The following is a 13,093-nucleotide window of genomic DNA, read 5'->3' as shown; positions in this document are numbered from 1 at the left end:
AGCCGAAAGGACTGTACCTTTGTCTGTGAGGAAACCTGAGGTAAAATTATTTCTTCCCAGCAGTTGCTGTGGATACGAGGTCCCAGAGACCATCCCCAAATAATTCCTCACCCTTATAAGGCTCTCTATGCGCTTTTTAAGTCAGCATCACCTGTCCAGTGACAGGTCTCTAATACCCTCCTGACAGAATGGACATTACATTTATTTTGGATGCCAGTCGGCAAAATATCCCTCTGTGCATCCCCCATATATAAGACGACGTCTTTAATATGTTTTTATGTTTGCCAACTAGTATCCCTGTTTGACAGGGTCACCGACCACGCTGCAGCAGCACTATCTGCAGGTCTCAGTCTAGTACCTGAGTGTGTAAATACAGACTTCAGGATAGCCTCCTGTTTTTTATCAACAGGTACCTATTAAAGTGGCCGTATCCTAAGACGCCAGTGCCACCTTTTTTGACAAACGTGTGAGCGCCTTATCCACCCTAGGGGATATCTCCCAGCGTAACTTATCCACCTGGCGGGAAAGGGTATGCCATCAGTAACTTTTTATAAATTACTAGTTTCTTAACGGGGGAACCCACGCTTTCACACACTTCATTTATTCATCTGATGGGGGAACAAAACACTGCCTGTTTTTTCTCCCCAAACCTAAAACCCATTTTTAGAGGTGCTTGGGTTAAAGTCAGAAATGTATAACACATTTTTTATTGCCGGGATCACGTCACGGATGTTCCTAGTGGATTGTGTATATGTCTCCACCTTGTCGACACTGGAGTCAGACTCCGTGTCGACATCTGTGTCTGCCATCTGAGAGAGCGGGCGTTTTTGAGCCCCTGATGGCCTTTGAGACGCCTGGGCAGGCGCGGGCTGCGAAGCCGGCTGTCCCACAGCTGTTATGTCATCCACCCTTTTATGTAAGGAGTTGACACTGTCGGTTAAAACCTTTCACCTATCCATCCACTCTGGTGTCGGCCCCACAGGGGGCGACATCACATATATCGGCCTCTGTTCTGTCACCATATAAGCCTCCTCATTCAACATGTCGACACAGCCGTACCGACACACCGCAGACACACAGGGAATGCTCTAAACGAGGACAGGACCCACAAAAGCCCTTTGGGGGGACAGAGTAAGAGTATGCCAGCACACACCAGAGCGCTATATATATACAGGGACTAACTGAGTTATGTCCCTAATAGCTTTTATATAATATACTGTATACAGTGCCAATTTTAATGCCCCCCCTCTCTTTTCCCTCTTACTGTACTGTAGAATTGCAGGGAAGAGCCAGGGAGCTTCCCTCCAGCCGAGCTGTGAGGGAAAAATGGCGCCAGTGTGCTGAGGAGATAGGCTCCGCCCCTTTTTCGCGGCCTATTCTCCCGTTTTTTATGGAATTCTGGCAGGGGTATTTACCTCATATATAGCCCCTGGGGCCATATATTGAGGTATTTTAGCCAGCCAAGGTGTTTTTATTGCTGCCTCAGGGCGCCCCCCCCAGCGCCCTGCACCCTCAGTGACCGGAGTGTGAAGTGTGTGAGAGGAGCAATGGCGCACAGCTGCAGTGCTGTGCGCTACCTTGGTGAAGACAGAGTCTTCATGCCGCCGATTTTCCGGACCATCTTCTTGCTTCTGGCTCTGTAAGGGGGACGGCGGCGCGGCTCCGGGACCGAACATCAAGGCTGGGCCTGCGGTCGATCCCTCTGGAGCTAATGGTGTCCAGTAGCCTAAGAAGCCCAATCCGGCTGCAAGCAGGCGAGTTCGCTTCTTCTCCCCTTAGTCCCTCGCTGCAGTGAGCCTGTTGCCAGCAGGTCTCACTGAAAATAACAAATTCTAAGACTATAACTTTCTAAGAGCTCAGGAGAGCCCCTAGTGTGCATCCAACCTCGGCCGGGCACGAAATCTAACTGAGGCTTGGAGGAGGGTCATAGTGGGAGGAGCCAGTGCACACCAGGTAGTCTAAGATCTTTCTAGAGTGCCCAGCCTCCTTCGGAGCCCGCTATTCCCCATGGTCCTTACGGAGTTCCCAGCATCCACTAGGACGTTAGAGAAATAAAAAATAAGATTTTAAACCTACCGGTAAATCTTTTTCTCCTAGTCCGTAGAGGATGCTGGGGACTCCGTAAGGACCATGGGGATAGACGGGCTCTGCAGGAGACATGGGCACTAAGAAAGAACTTTAGGTATGGGTGTGCACTGGCTCCTCCCTCTATGCCCCTCCTCCAGACCTCAGTTAGAGAAACTGTGCCCAGAGGAGACGGACAGTACGAGGAAAGGATTTGTTAATCCAAGGGCAAGATTCATACCAGCCCACACCATTCACACCGTATAACTAGGGTATATACGAACCACTTAACAGTATGAAACAACATAGCATCAGACCGAGACTGATGAAAACTGTAACATAACCCTTATGTAAGCAAAAACTATATACAAGTCTTGCAGAAGTAGTCCGCACTTGGGGTGGGCGCCCAGCATCCTCTACGGACGAGGAGAAAAAGATTTACCGGTAGCTTTAAAATCTTATTTTCTCTTACGTCCTAGAGGATGCTGGGGACTCCGTAAGGACCATGGGGATTATACCAAGGCTCCCAAACGGGCGGGAGAGTGCGGATGACTCTGCAGCACCGACTGAGCAAACAGGAGATCCTCCTCAGCCAGGCTATCAAACTTGTAGAACTTTGCAAAGGTGTTTGAACCCGACCAAGTAGCAGCTCGGCACAATTGCAACGCCGAGACCCCTCGGGCAGCCGCCCAAGAAGAGCCCACCTTCCTAGTGGAATGGGCCTTAACCGATCTTGGTAACGGCAATCCAGCCGTTGAATGAGCCTGCTGAATCGTGTTACAGATCCAGCGAGCAATAGTCTGCTTTGAAGCAGGAGCGCCAAACTTGTTGGCAGCATACAGGACAAACAGCGCCTCTGTTTTCCTGACCCTAGCCGTTCTGGCTACGTAAATTTTCAAAGCCCTGACCACATCAAGGGACACGGAATCCTCCAAGTCTCGCGTAGCCACAGGCACCACAATAGGTTAGTTCATATGAAAAGAGGAAACCACCTTAGGCAAGAATTGAGGACGGGTCCGCAATTCCGCTCTATCCATATGGAAAACCAGATAGGGGCTTTTATGAGACAAAGCCGCCAATTCCTTCCAAGTGGGATATTTTAATTCTACTGTTTGAAGTGGTTCAAACCAGTGCGACTTAAGGAAACTCAACCCCACGTTAAGGTCCCAAGGCGCCACCGGAGGTATAAAAGGAGGCTGAATATGCAGCACTCCCTTCACAAAAATCTGTACTTCTGGGAGAGAAGCTAATTCTTTCTGAAAGAAAATGGATAGGGCCAAAATCTGAACCTTAATGGAGCCTACTTTTAGGCCCAAATTCACTCCAGTTTGTAGGAAGTGAAGATAACGGCCCAGATGGAATTACTCCGTAGAAGCAATCCTGGCCTCACACCAAGAAACATACTCTCGCTATATACGGTGATAATGTTTAGCTGTCATGTCCTTCCTAGCCTTTATCAGAGTAGGAATGACCTCATCCGGAATGCCCTTTTCCGCTAGGATCCGGCGTTCAACCGCCATGCCGTCAAACGCAGCCGCGGTAAGTCTTGGAACAGACAGGGCCCCTGTTGTAGCAGGTCCTGTCTTAGAGGAAGAGGCCACGGATCTTCCGTGAGCATTTCCTGCAGATCCGGATACCAGGCCCTTCGTGGCCAATCTGGAACAATGAGAATTGTCTGTACTCCTCTTTTTCTTATTATTCTCAACACTTTGGGGACGAGGGGAAGAGGAGGAAACGCATAGACCGACTGGAACACCCAAGGTGTCACTAGGGTGTCCACTGCCACCGCCTGAGGGTCTCTTGACCTGGCGCAATACTTCTGTAGTTTTTTGTTTAGGCGGGACGCCATCATGTCTATCTAGGGCAGGCCCCACTGACTTGCAATCTGTGCGAAGACTTCCTGATGAAGTCCCCACTCTCCTGGATGTAGATCGTGTCTGCTGAGTAAGTCTGCTTCCCAGTTGTCCACTCCCGGAATGAACACTGCTGACAGTTTGCCTACATGATTTTCCGCCCAGCGAAGAATCCTGGTGGCTTCCGCCATAGCCACTCTGCTCCTTGTGCCGCCTTGGCGGTTTACATGAGCTACTGCGGTGATGTTGTCTGACTGGATCAGAACCGGTAGGTCGCGAAGTAAAGTCTCCGCTTGACGAAGGGCATTGTATATGGCCCTTAGATCCAGGACGCTGATGTGGAGACAAGTCTCTTGACTTGACCAAAGACCTTGGAAGTGTCTTCCCTGTGTGACTGCTCCCCATCCTCGGAGGCTCGCGTCCGTGGTCACCAGAACCCAGTCCTGAATGCCGAATCTGCGACCCTCCAGAAGGTGAGCACTCTGCAGCCACCACAGGAGAGATACCCTGGGCCTGGGGGACAGGGTGATCAACTGATGAATCTGTAGATGTGACCCGGACCACTTGTCCAGTAGGTCCCATTGGAAGGTCCTCGCATGGAACCTGCCGAAAGGAACGGCCTCGTAAGATGCCACCATCTTTCTCAGGAGTCGAGTGCAGTGATGCACCGACACCTGTTTTGGCTTCATAGGTCCCTGACCAGAGTCATGAGTTCCTGGGCCTTTTCTATCGGAAGATAAACCCTTTTCTGGTCCGTATCCAGAATCATGCCTAAGAAGGTCAAACGGGTCGTAGGAACTAATTGTGACTTCGGGATATTGAGAATCCAGCCGTGTTGCTGTAACACCTCCAGTGAAAGTGACACGCTGTTCAACAACTGCTCTCGTGATCTTGCTTTTATTAGGAGATCGTCCAAGTATGGGATAATTGTGACCCCCTGCTTGCGCAGGAGCACCATCATTTCCGCCATTACCTTGGTGAAAATCCTCGGGCCGTGGAAAGCCCAAACAACAACGTCTGAAATTGGTAATGACAATCCTGTACCGCAAATCTCAGGTACGCCTGATGAGGTGGATATATGGGAACATGAAGGTATGCATCCTTTATGTCCAGGGACACCACAAAATCCCCCCCTTTTAGGCTGGCGATGACCGCTCTGAGCGATTCCATCTTGAACTTGAAACTTTTCAAGTATAGGTTCAAGGATTTTAAATTTAAAATGGGTCTGACCAAACCGTCCGGTTTCGGGACTACATATAGGGTTGAGTAATACCCCTTCCCTTGTTGAAGCAGCGGAACTTTGATCACCACCTGTTGAAGACACAATTTTTGAATTGCATTTAAGACCATCTCCCTTTCTGGGGGAGAAGCTGGTAAGGCCGATTTGAAAAACCGGCGAGGAGGCACCTCTTCGAATTCCAGCTTGTAATCCTGGGAAACAATCTCTATTGCCCAGGGATCCACCTGTGAATGAACCCAGATGTGGCGGAAAAGACGAAGACGTGCCCCCACTGGGGCGGACTCCCTCAGCGGAGCCCCAGCGTCATGCGGTGGATTTTGTAGAGGTCGGGGAGGACTTCTGCTCCTGGGAACTAGCTGTGGATGGCAGCTTTTTCTCTCTGCCCTTACCTCTGGCAAGAAAGGACGATCCTCGTGCTCTCTTGTTTTTATGTGATCGAAAGGACTGCATTTGATAATGTGGCGCTTTCTTAGGCTGTGAGGGAATATAAGGCAAAAAAATTGATTTACCTGCCGTAGCAGTGGAGACCAGGTCCGAGAGACCTTCCCCAAACAATTCCTCACCCCTGTAAGGTAAAACCTCCATATGCCTCTTTGAGTCGGCATCACCTGTCCATTGCCGAGTCCACAGGACTCGTCTAGCAGAAATCGACATAGCGTTGACTCTAGAACCCAGTAGGCCAATGTCTCTTTGAGCATCCCTCATATATAAGGCAGCATCTTTAATATGACCCAGGTTAATAAAATGGTATCCTTATCCAGGGTATCCAATTCGGCAGATAAGGTATCTGTCCACGCTGCTACAGCGCTACAAACCCAAGCCGACGCTATCGCCGTTCTGAGTAAGGTACCAGAGAGTGTGTAAATGGACTAAAATGTAGCCTCCTGCTTGCGATCCGTAGGATCCCTGAGGGTAGCCGTATCTTGGGATGGCAGTGCTACCTTTTTGGATAAGCGTGTCAACGCTTTGTCTACCGTCGGGGAGGATTCCCACCGTATCCTTTCCTTAGTCGGGAAAGGATACGCCATAAGAATCCTTTTTGGAATCTGCAGTTTCTTGTCTGGAGATTCCCAAGCCTTTTCAAATAACTCATTCAGTTCATGAGAAGGGGTAAAAGTTACCTCCGGTTTATTTTCCCTATACATGTGTACCCTTGTGTCAGGGACAGGGGGTTCCTCTGTGATATGCAAAACATCCTTTATTGCAATAATCATATATTGAATACTTTTAGCCGATTTTGGCTGTAACTTTGCATCATCGTAGTCGACACTGGAGTCAGAATCCGTGTCGGTATTAGTGTCTACTATTTGGGATAGTGGGCACTTTTGAGACCCTGAGGGTCCCTGCGACATAGGGGCAGGCAGGGCCCGACTCTCTGCATAATTCCTGGACTCAGCTTTGTCCAACCTTTTGTGCAATAAATTTACATTAGCACTTAAAACATTCCACATATCCACCCAGTCAGGTGTCGGCGTTGCCGACGGAGACACCACATTCATTTGCTCCACCTCCTCACTAGGAAAGCCTTCTACCTCAGACATGACGACACACGCGTACCGACACACCACACACTCAGTGAAACTTCTTATCATAAGACAGTTCCCCCACAAAGGCCCTTTGGAGAGACAGAGAGAGAGAGTATGCCAGCACACACCCAGCGCTAATGACCCAGGAAAAAACACACTATATGTTTACCCAGGTAGTGCTGTAATTATCTATTTGCGCCAAATTATGCGCCCCCCCTTCTTTACAACCCTCTTTCACCGTGTAAGCAGGGGAGAGTCCGGGGAGCTTCCTCTCAGCGGTGTGCTGTGGAGAAAATGGCGCTGGTGAGTGCTGAGGAACAAGCTCCGCCCCCTCAGCGGCGGGTTTCGGTCCCGCTTAAAAAGTCAAAATATGGCGGGGGATCTCTCTTATATACAGTGCCCAGCCTGTATATAAGTTTATTGCCACCTTTGGAGGTCCATATTGCTGCCCAGGGCACCCCCCCCTGCGCCCTGCACCCTTACAGTGACTGCTGTTCGTGTGTGCTGAGTGGGAGCAATGGCGCACAGCGCTACCGCTGTGCGTTACCTCAGTGAAGATCTGAAGTCTTCTTTCTTCACATACTCACCCGGCTTCTGTCTTCTGGCTCTGCAAGGAGGACGGCGGCGCGGCTCTGGGACGAACTGCGGGGTGAGACCTGCGTTCCGTTCCCTCTGGAGCTAATGGTGTCCAGTAGCCTAAGAAACAGAGCCTAACATTAAAGTAGGTCTGTTTCTCTCCCCTCACTGCAGGGAGTCTGTTGCCAGCAGGCTCCCTGAAAATAAAAAACCTAACAAATACTTTCTTTTCAGGAATACTCAGGAGAGCTCCCTGTAATGCACCCAGTCTCCTCTGGGCACCGTAATAAACGGAGGTCTGGAGGAGGGGCATAGAGGGAGGAGCCAGTGCACACCCATACCTAAAGTTCTTTCTTAGTGCCCATGTCTCCTGCAGAGCCCGTCTATCCCCATGGTCCTTACGGAGTCCCCAGCATCCTCTAGGACGTAAGAGAAATTATATTAGCCACTTACTTTCAAAGGTCTGTATGTCAGCAAGAAAGCTGCTTGCAGCTAACATACTAACAAAAATCTGAGCTATTCAACTATTAACATGTAGATAATTAGAAATTAACATGGCTTCCATTTTAATTCTAAGTATTGTGCTGTTGTTACTCTTGTACATGTTGGAACCTTCCTGAGGTCTGATCTCACCTTTCACAAATTCACAACAGACTACCGATGGAGCAAACAAAAATGCAGACCTGAATCATGGTGGTGCCAGCCCCCTGCATAATAATCCTGCAGAACCTGTGGGGGGTTCCACGTGCTTAGTAGGTAGTCTACTTGGTGCTGTTTTCGCCAGGTGAGAGATTGGCACATGAGTTCTCTGGCCTTGTCAATATTGAAGTCGCGCGCACGCAGGAACCTCAGGATGTGCTCATCTTTGGGGATCTATATATAGATTAGAAGTTGTGTTACACATTAATGGCTCCTTCACATATAAATACAAAGGGCTATAGACACAGTTATTTAAGGTTCACTTTAAGGAGACACTTACTTTGCCCTTGTGGGTTTCCTGAAGCCATTGTCGCAGGCGGATAAGGCAGCTCTCCTGCAAAGGTGTGAGGTCTCCCAGATAACGTTTAATGTAATCTGCATCTAATTTATCTATAAAACACAACAATGAGCTCATAAGATTCTGGCACACAGAGCTGAGATTGCCTCCAACCAAACTAGTTTCCAGAACACAGTACACATCTCATGAAAATGGCTGTGGATCTCATATGACATCACATAATGAGCAAGAATAAAGTGTTATTCTACATCAAGCTTTGCATACGGTATAAGAAAATGCGCTCTCTGCCAGGTTCTTTCATTAGGACATTTCCCTATAACAGTTTCCCAGACTCCACCATTCCTGTAAGGATTTTAAGGATATCCATGCTTGAGCACAGGTGACTTAATTAGTACCTCAGTTAAATTGATTTAACCAACTGTATTACTCTAGCATGGGTATCCTTAAAACCTGGACTATAATGTTGGACTTTGAGAAACTCTGCTTTATAACATAATTACAGTCTGCTAATCTAGACTCTACACATTCCTGGTGTGTTTGGTTACCAGATACATTAATAAAAGCTGCACGCTTTCCTTTTCATAACTGCTTTTATTTACCAGCTACTCAAAAGAATGGAAAACATTACAAACACTGTCTGAAGGTTCCAGCTCTAGGAGGCATACCGTCTGGAGTGCTGCTGAGGGATTCCGGAGGACTGGATGAGGATAGGGCATCCCTGCTACTTTGCCCATCACTAGATGTTATGGTAGGTATATTCTGGGCCGGGGACACAGAATGGACTGAGGTAGATGTCTGAAGCTCTTGTTGCTGCTTTGTGACAGGAACCCATCTAGGCAAATATGTTATGCCCTCTTCCTCCATTTGCTTCAAGTAATACTCAATGATTTCTTTACCCTTAAGAAAAAAGGTCAAGCAATGAAAATGTATTTATTTAATATTATTTATTACCAGTTATTTATATAGCGCGCACATATTCCGCAGCGCTTTACAGAGAATATTTGGCCTTTCACATCAGTCCCTGCCCCAGTGGAGCTTACAATCTATATTCCCTATCACATGTACACGCACACACATTCATGCTAGGGTTAATTGTGTGGGGAGCCAATTAACCTACCAGTATATATTTGGATTGTGGAAGGAAACCGGAGTACCCGGAATAAACCCACGCAAGTACGGGGAGAATATACAAACTCCACACAGTTAGGGCCATGGTGGGAATCGATCCCATGACCTCAGTGCTGTGAGGCAGTAATGCTAACCATTACACCATCCATACTGCCCTAATAACATTAAACTATCACTTTCTTTTTCTCCGTTTTGATTACTACCATATGTGGGATATACTTGCCTTTTTGATGTTGCTGGTGTACTGTTTCATGGCAATCTTTTCAACTGTGCTCTCAAAACCGAAGAATGACTTGATGTCCAGGCTAGCAGACTGCTCAAAGCAGGTCCAGTCATCATTGTCGGGGTGTACCTTAAGGACAACAGTGAAGATAAAGTTAATGATGCTTTGGGGAACTGGAAGCAAAGACCATTCCCTAATTCTTAAACACTAAAACACATGGATACCCCACATGTATGTGTGCTTGAGTAAAATACTGCACATGTGGAGTACAAATTATGGATGAATAGCAGCAGCCCCACCATAAAGCAATGTGATCTAAAACCGAAAGAAAATGGGAAGGTCTAACTATTTTCCAGAATGCAAAGATAAGGATATCCAGAATTTGACTGGATGCTTACTAGTCACAACTCCGTTTTTCCTTTTCAGAAGTTTTAGTAAATATATTCTCTAGTCTAGGTAAATGATATGCAAGCAAACCTCTATTAGTCCAAATAGTGTGCTAAAAGGTACTGATATCCCCAATCTACATATGCATCCCTTATGTACGTTATACATTTTTTTCTTTTTACACACTGGGGAACAGAACAGTCAGGAGTATATATAATACTATTCTGCACACATAGGTAGATGTATTTACCAAGGCAATTCAGGAAGCTGCAGTGCCGAGATGTATGTACATTTCGGATGCCAAAGTGGAGGAGTGATCTGCTAGCCTCCCCACAGTCCAACAGCCTAGTGCTGATGCGCTATCTCGCTACCCCAGCCAGTTCACTGGGCATGCGCGAGATCTCACTACTCACGCAAGATCTCCTGAGAAGCCAGTCATCCGGATGCCTCCAGAGCAAGGGACAGCGCTGTACCTGCTGTGGAGATAGGGCACCTGCAGCTGTCGTTCATACATTGCCCCCGCATACTGGCATGCTAGCTTTTAGAGAGCACCACCAATATGGATATGTGGCGCTATACACCGGTCACCATGCACACACCGCTGCCGTCACACACGGGTGAAAGTGGTACAGCGCACAAAATGTTGCACGGATACCTTTTCCCCCCATATCGCCAGATCATACATCTGCCCTGTATTTGTAAATTTGCAATGAACAGAATTTACAAATGACCCAAAGTGGTGCTATTAACATGTAGTGTATGACCAGCAGAGTAAAGGAACCTTACTGTGGCTGGTGGCATAACATATGTTTGCAAATGTATGTAACAGATCTGTGCATTACTACTAACATGTAGGATGCATGTTTATTTTGTTGGTCTATTGTAATGTGATGGGCCAATCAACTGCGCAGCTACCATTCTATGCACCACTAATAGAAGTTAACAGAACTTGGAAAACAACAATGCTTCAACTGTTTCTATTTCTACCCCAATCAAACCACATCAAAATGATTGTTTCAGTTATATTCACAGACTTTAGATATTCATGAAATGAGCACATACCGTAATGACAAAGCAAAACTGATCTGATAGGTTACATTGCATGTACTTGTGTCATCTATAAGAAATGGTTCCACCATGAAACCATATTTGCACATAAACACTAAGGGCGGTATTCAAATGACATATCACGCCCAATCTCCTTTCTAAAGTGTTCCCAGTTATCACGCCTATAGTAATCAGGTTTAGCTGCGTAAAGGGTTGGATGCCCTCGCTACTCTGGGGGTAGCGAGCGGAAATGATTGTACCACATCTGTTAGCAGGAACAGAATGGGTGTGGAAGTAAAACACGCTTTAATTTTCACAGATAATAAGTATCTAATGTTATGCTTTGAAGCAATCTTGTGATTAGTGGATTCCGACAGGGTTCCTGAAGTCAAATGACTAAGTTGGAAAATGGATTTCTGCTTCTGGTTTGAGCCGCTTTAAAAGGGTTTTAGAATTTGATACACTGGAGGTAATGGATGCCACCAACCGTTTTTTCTTTTCAGTAAATGAACAAATTGTTAATTTTATTGGGTTTTTACAGATTATTAATACACTTGTAATATTTTGTTCTTCAATGTAACATACCATCTATGTAAGCTGACTTGTTTTTAAAAATAAAAGTTACATCGTTCAAACACTGGTCATCTCTACTTCTCTCCCGTTTTTGTTGTTGTTTTTTTTAAATTCTACCTATTACTACAATCTTTAAACCACAATTTCTTGAAAATGTAGATCTACTAATGACGACGGTATATATCTCAATTTTTATTTATGCTGTATCTTTTAAAAACAATAGAAATCCCTTAATTATTTATTCATTCACTGGAAAATTTGCCCCATCAGTTAGCAATATTAAAAAAACAACAAAAAATAAGATTTTACTTACCGATAAATATATTTCTCGTAGTCCGTAGTGGATGCTGGGACTCAGTCAGGACCATGGGGATTAGCGGCTCCGCAGGAGACAGGGCACAAAAATAAAAGCTTTAGGACTAGGTGGTGTGCACTGGCTCCTCCCCCTATGACCCTCCTCCAAGCCTCAGTTAGGATACTGTGCCCGGACGAGCGTACATAATAAGGAAGGATTTTGAATCCCGGGTAAGACTCATACCAGCCACACCAATCACACCGTACAACTTGTGATCTGAACCCAGTTAACAGTATGACAAACGTAGGAGCCTCTGAACAGACGGCTCACAACAATAACAACCCGATTTTTTTGTAACAATAACTATGTACAAGTATAGCAGACAATCTGCACTTGGGATGGGCGCCCAGCATCCACTACGGACTACGAGAAATAGATTTATCGGTAAGTAAAATCTTATTTTCTCTGACGTCCTAGTGGATGCTGGGACTCCGTCAGGACCATGGGGATTATACCAAAGCTCCCAAACGGGCGGGAGAGTGCGGATGACTCTGCAGCACCGAATGAGAGAACTCCAGGTCCTCTTTAGCCAGGGTATCAAATTTGTAGAATTTTACAAACGTGTTCTCCCCCGACCACGTAGCTGCTCGGCAGAGTTGTAATGCCGAGACCCCTCGGGCAGCCGCCCAAGATGAGCCCACCTTCCTTGTGGAATGGGCCTTGACAGATTTAGGCTGTGGCAGGCCTGCCACAGAATGTGCAAGTTGAATTGTGCTACAAATCCAACGAGCAATCGTCTGCTTAGAAGCAGGAGCACCCAGCTTGTTGGGTGCATACAGTATAAACAGCGAGTCAGATTTTCTGACTCCAGCCGTCCTTGAAATATATATTTTCAATGCCCTGACAACGTCCAGCAACTTGGAATCCTCCAAATCGCTAGTAGCCGCAGGCACCACAATAGGCTGGTTCAGGTGAAACGCTGAAACCACCTTAGGCAGAAACTGAGGACGCGTCCGCAGTTCTGCCCTGTCCGAATGGAAAATCAGATATGGGCTTTTATACGATAAAGCCGCCAATTCTGACACTCTCCTGGCTGAAGCCAGGGCCAGTAGCATGGTTACTTTCCATGTAAGATATTTCAAATCCACCGATTTGAGTGGCTCAAACCAATGGGATTTGAGAAA

The 13,093-nt window shown here is 46.7% G+C and overlaps 1 protein-coding gene across 3 annotated transcripts in view; it reads right to left on the bottom strand.

The window, feature by feature from the left end:
• SEC14L1 (SEC14 like lipid binding 1) overlaps window positions 1-13,093 on the bottom strand; it is a 202,778-nt gene that overhangs the window by 40,355 nt on the left and 149,330 nt on the right. For all 3 annotated transcript variants that reach the window (XM_063960441.1, XM_063960443.1, XM_063960442.1), the window contains 4 exons: window positions 9,608-9,736; window positions 8,922-9,153; window positions 8,239-8,348; window positions 7,943-8,132 (listed from right to left, as the gene is read on the bottom strand). In XM_063960441.1, coding sequence (XP_063816511.1) covers window positions 7,943-8,132; window positions 8,239-8,348; window positions 8,922-9,153; window positions 9,608-9,736 — 661 coding nt within the window. The remainder of the gene's footprint in view (window positions 1-7,942; window positions 8,133-8,238; window positions 8,349-8,921; window positions 9,154-9,607; window positions 9,737-13,093) is intronic.

Source organism: Pseudophryne corroboree, chromosome 3 (assembly GCF_028390025.1).
Source record: "Pseudophryne corroboree isolate aPseCor3 chromosome 3, aPseCor3.hap2, whole genome shotgun sequence".
Taxonomy (NCBI): domain Eukaryota; kingdom Metazoa; phylum Chordata; class Amphibia; order Anura; family Myobatrachidae; genus Pseudophryne; species Pseudophryne corroboree.
Note: the sequence above shows the minus strand (reverse complement) of the source record. Positions and strands in the feature narration are given on the sequence as shown.